Source organism: Octopus bimaculoides, chromosome 20 (genome assembly GCF_001194135.2).
Source record: "Octopus bimaculoides isolate UCB-OBI-ISO-001 chromosome 20, ASM119413v2, whole genome shotgun sequence".
Taxonomy (NCBI): domain Eukaryota; kingdom Metazoa; phylum Mollusca; class Cephalopoda; order Octopoda; family Octopodidae; genus Octopus; species Octopus bimaculoides.
In genome coordinates, this window is record NC_069000.1 from 6460430 (window position 1) to 6465371 (window position 4942).

General features: G+C 39.2%; 1 protein-coding gene across 1 annotated transcript in view; it reads right to left on the bottom strand.

Moving 5' to 3' along the window:
- The window catches only part of LOC106869209 (RNA polymerase II-associated protein 3), a 6921-nt gene extending 2667 nt beyond the window's left edge, over positions 1-4254 (bottom strand). The window contains exons 1-7 of the mRNA XM_052975189.1: positions 3634-4254; positions 2931-3065; positions 2388-2501; positions 1382-1509; positions 1067-1259; positions 518-631; positions 7-312 (exon numbers count right to left, since the gene is read on the bottom strand). Coding sequence (XP_052831149.1) covers positions 7-312; positions 518-631; positions 1067-1259; positions 1382-1509; positions 2388-2501; positions 2931-3065; positions 3634-3804 — 1161 coding nt within the window. The 5' untranslated portion in view covers positions 3805-4254. The remainder of the gene's footprint in view (positions 1-6; positions 313-517; positions 632-1066; positions 1260-1381; positions 1510-2387; positions 2502-2930; positions 3066-3633) is intronic.
- Positions 4255-4942: the final 688 nt, after the last annotated feature.

Here is a 4942-nt window from a genome sequence, read left to right on the forward strand (position 1 = left end):
TGGTAGGGTTTCTTCAGTTGGTTTTGGTTGGGTTTTTTCAGTTGGTTTTGGTTGGGTTTTTTCAGCTGGTTTTGGTTGGGTTTTTTCAGTTGGTTTCGGTTGGGTTTTTTCAGCTGGTTTTGGTTGAATTTCCTCTACTTTGGGAGGAGTTTTTTTGCTATCTCCTGTATACTGTTGAAACGAGAGTTTGTCTTTGTTAATCTGCTTTCGTTCTGCGTTGCTGCGTGACTGTTCCATTTTCGCAGTCAGTTGGTCATGGTTCAGCTTTTCTTCCACTCCAATCTCTTCGATTTCAATTCTACGCAGGGGTTTCTGAACAAACAAACAAACACCAAATATGTCAGAGAGAAATAGTGGCATCCAACAAAACCTCTGATGGTTTGCATCAGTAAATGATACAAAAAAAAAAAAGAAAAAAAAAACGTGTGGCAAAGTGGAATAAATGATTTTGCCAGGAGGAGAAGAAGAAGAAGAAGACAATAACACCTAAAATGAAAGAACGAATGAAAAAACTTACCTTTGATCTTTCTGATGGAGGTTTGAAGATGTCTTTGAAAACGGCTCCTTCAGGATTGTCCTCGTCGTTTATCACAGATTTTTCTGAATCAGATTTCTCTGCAATTTCAATTTTCTACAAACAAGAGAAAGAAAAAAAAAATTAATAAATCACTATAATGGCATTAAATTGTTTTTAATCACAGATATTATTAGGATTGATATGAAAAAAGAAATATTAAAAAAAAAACATAAAATGTTTCGTTAATAGAATTCTTTCGATCACAAAGTTGATGGGTCAGGATATGAAGTGATCCCAACCTATCTGAAATTGACCGATTCTTATACAACCTTCCTGTTTTAAAGGGACTGACATCAAAACCGTCCATTGAAATTTCCCTTTAACACACACACACACACACACAAATAATCTGAAGCAGAAGCATGTGTCCCACAGTTGTCCTCTTGTTTTCAGACAATCAAACACTCTTTTCCAGTGGCATATCAGTTGCAGAGGATTATCGATACCCTCGCATTATCTCTGCTCGTGTAAAATATGAAAATAGCAAACCTTTTGTAATTTATCTGCTTCCATTTGTGCGAGTTTGTTACTTGGATCTAACCTGAGGACTTTGTGGTAATCCCCAAGGGCTTCTTTGTACTTTAGTAAACCACATTTGGCTGTGGCCCTTCGCAAATATCCTTTGATGTAGGTTGGATCTAATGTCAAGCAAGTGTTACAGTCTTCTTCTGCTGCAGCATATCTGAAAGGCAGAAATTAAAATAAGCGACTCGTATTTGTGGGAATTCATTCTCCCCCCCCCCCACCTCTCTCTCTCTCTCACACACACACCAATCTAAAAGATAAACAAAAGTGGTTCTTTACTTGTCTTGTTTCAGTAGTGCCATGGCCCTGTTTGCAGCCAGGAGTGGGTTTGTGGGGTCACATTGGAGGCCCCGACTGTAGTGATCAATGGCCAGCATGTACTCTCCTTTCTTGAAATATTCATTTCCCTGCAAAATAGTAAACATCATCAGCATCATCATCATCAACATTATGTTCATCCCACCACCACTACCACCAACACCATGTCATCATCATCATCGTTTAACATCCACTTTCCATGCTAGCATGGGTTGGACGATTTGACTGAGGACTGGCAAACCAAATGGCTGCACCACGCTCCAATCTGATCTGGCAGAGTTTCTACAGCTGGATGCCCTTCCTAACGCCAACCTCTCCAAGAGTGTAGTAGGTGCTTTTGCGTGCCACTGAGGCACGAAGGCCAATTTTACCAGCTTTCCACCTTAAAATGCACTAATAACCCTTTTTCCTATCAGCCCAAGGCTTGAAATTTGGAGGAAGAGGGCCGGTGACTTACATCAACCCCCAGTACTTGACTGGTACTTTATTTTAGTGACTTCGAAAGGATAAAAATCAAACTTAACCTCAGTAGAATTTGAACTCAGACCGTAAAGCTGGAAGAAATGCTTCTAATCATTTTTTCTGGCATGCTAACGATTCTACCAGCTCACCACCTTAATGTTAACGATGATGATGATGTTAATAATAATAATGATCCTTTCTACTGGAGGCACAAGGCCTCAAATTTGTGGGGTGGGGGCTAGTTGATTATATCGACCCCAGTTTTTTCACCGGTCCTTAGTTTACCAACCCCAAAAGGATAAAAAGCAAAGTCGACCTCGGTGGGATTTGAACTCAGAATGTAGCAATGGGTGAAATACCACTATGCATTTCGTCCAGTGTGCCAATGATTCTGCCAGCTTGCTGCCCTCGTAATAATAATAATGATAAAAAATAATAAATAGCTGAGACATTTTACTAATAAATCAAAACAAAATCTGTCTCAAATACAGAGTTTGATACTCACTTTGTCTTTCTCGTCAAGAGCCTGTTGTTTATGTTGTAATTCCTCCAATTCTTCGTCAGTAAGAGATTCGGAAGATGAAGACTTTTCTTCAGATATTTCCTCACAGACTTTGTCCTGAAAATATATAAAAAATATAAGATAAATGATGAAAGAAGAAATGTTTTGGTGTTGAATTATTGAAGTTACAGTTAAAAGAGACCCACGGCATATTCGTCAGGTCATTACTTTCGTTTGCTTCAACTTTCTTTCCTAGTTCAAAAATTCACTCTAACAAAAAGGGGATGAAAAGGGGAGTCTATTAAAAACAAAGCATAAATACTGGCCCCACAGTTGCAAGACCTCAGTATCAACTCTTTACTGTTATTGCTTCCATCTACCTAAAATTTTGGTCAAGCTGAAGCCCTAACAAAGCACCATGCAAGCTCCCTGTGAATCAAACTACACAAAGACATGTCTATATCCCTACACCAGTCAACAACACACATCCAACATTGTTTATTTCCAAAGTGAAATTATTGATTTACCAAATAACAAAATGCTTACCGCATCATATTTCTCCCAAGCAGCATAATCATAGCTGCGTATACGGTTAGATTTCGGGGCAGGGGTCGTTTCAGAAGTGCTTTTCCCTTTGCGTTTCTTTTTCCGTCGTGAACTGTTTCTAATCGGTGGTAGCACCTGTAAATTAAATTTATAAAATTAGATTAATAAAATTAAAGGCCCTCTTTCCCTCCAACACTTTTTACGGAAAAGGCCGATCTTTGGTACTGGTATCGAAATATCGCCGTATTTGTTTGGTATTGATGATCAACTTGTAGGATTCAATACATTTTGTGGAGTGAAGTTTATTCGCAATATTGATTTGAACGGAACTCCAAATTTCGCTTTTAACGGCTTATATCAATGAACACACATAACATACATACAAACCACACATGCATATTTTCGATAAATTAGGACAGTCACAAGTCTATTTTTATATAATATGTATAATGTATAGCTTATATATATAATTAATAGTTGCTATATATACACACATGCTTCGATACAATAGGGCAACCGTCTACACAATGTTAATACACAAACGTATGAACATGTGAGTATATATAACGCAATTACTATATACATGCATACAGTCGTATTAATGTGTATATATACAATGTACAGTTACTATGCAAACATACTACACCCAACACATGCCACTCACAAACCATTCGAGAGTCCAAAAGAGACAGTCCCTCCTTACACGAGACGAAGTTTTATCGGATTCCTTGTTGTCTTTTAAGGCTTTCTCTTTCTTCGAGATTTCAGTTTGCCAATTATCAAGATCTTTCAGGTAATCCTGCATCTCCACCTGGTTCTCACGGATCTGGTTTTGGAGCAAAAGCAATTTCTGTTCATGTTCAGAGATCGGCATTGTCGTCTTGTTTTGAAGAAATGTTGTTAATTTTCTAAGGCAGAAAGAGAGAAAGAGATAGACAAAAATAGAGAGGGGGATAGCGATAGAGACACAGTTACGATACGAGAGATAGAGTAAGATAAAGATGAGAGTGAGAGGAAGAGAAACACATGCACACTGAGGAGGAGGGAGAAAGAGAGAGAGAGATACACTGAGAAATAGAGAGAGAGAGAGCGAAAGGAAATGGACAAGGTGAGGGAGAGTGAAAAAACGCACACAAAGAGGATGAGGGAGAAAGAGAGAGAGGGTGGGACACAGTGAGAGAAAGATACAGTAAAAGAGAGACGGGAGATTCTGTAGAGTAAAGTGAAAGAGGAAGAGGACAAAAGTACAGTGAGAGGGAAGGAGTAGTCAGAGTGAGAGGGAGAGAGACAAACATACATAGAGAGAGAGAGAGAGAATGTTCGCGAAAGGTTGTCAGGAAGTTATGGGAGAACTTATTTCTAGAGTAACCTCCCTTACTTCACATCGCGGAAGCCACTAGAGGGTAACACAATATGCTAGAAATAGAAGCCAAACTACATCCTATCATCTTAAAAATGGATAATTCTGGCGTGTTTATATCCCCGAAACTTAGCGGTTCGGCAAAAGAGACCGATAGAATAAGTACTAGGCTTACAAAGAATAAGTCTCGGTAGGTGACTAGGTGACCTGCTCTTTATCACCACTCCTGAAACTGTTATCAGTGTTAGGACGAAGGGACCTCTCGGTGACTCCAATTAAGCCGTGATCATTGCCAATCTGTCTTTTATAGGCAGAAACAAGGAGCACCACCACCTTCAAACCATTCGTTTTGACTGGAACAAAGCAGACTAGAACTGCTACCCTAAGGAGTGATGACACCCAAACTGGTTTGAATTTTACAATCCAGGGGATGTCAATACTGTTTTTCAAAATATCCTCAATGCAACCTGGGCTGCATGTGAAGCATCAGTAGCGTGCAAATGCTCTAGAAATAAAAACAGTGCAATTTGGGAGGCTGCAACAGTTTGACTTGCCAGGAAAGATCGTCATTGATGCTGAACAGAAATACAGTCAGCGTAGAACAGAAGATGCAACAGATCATCCAACCATCTCAAGCAAGTGACAAAAAAGG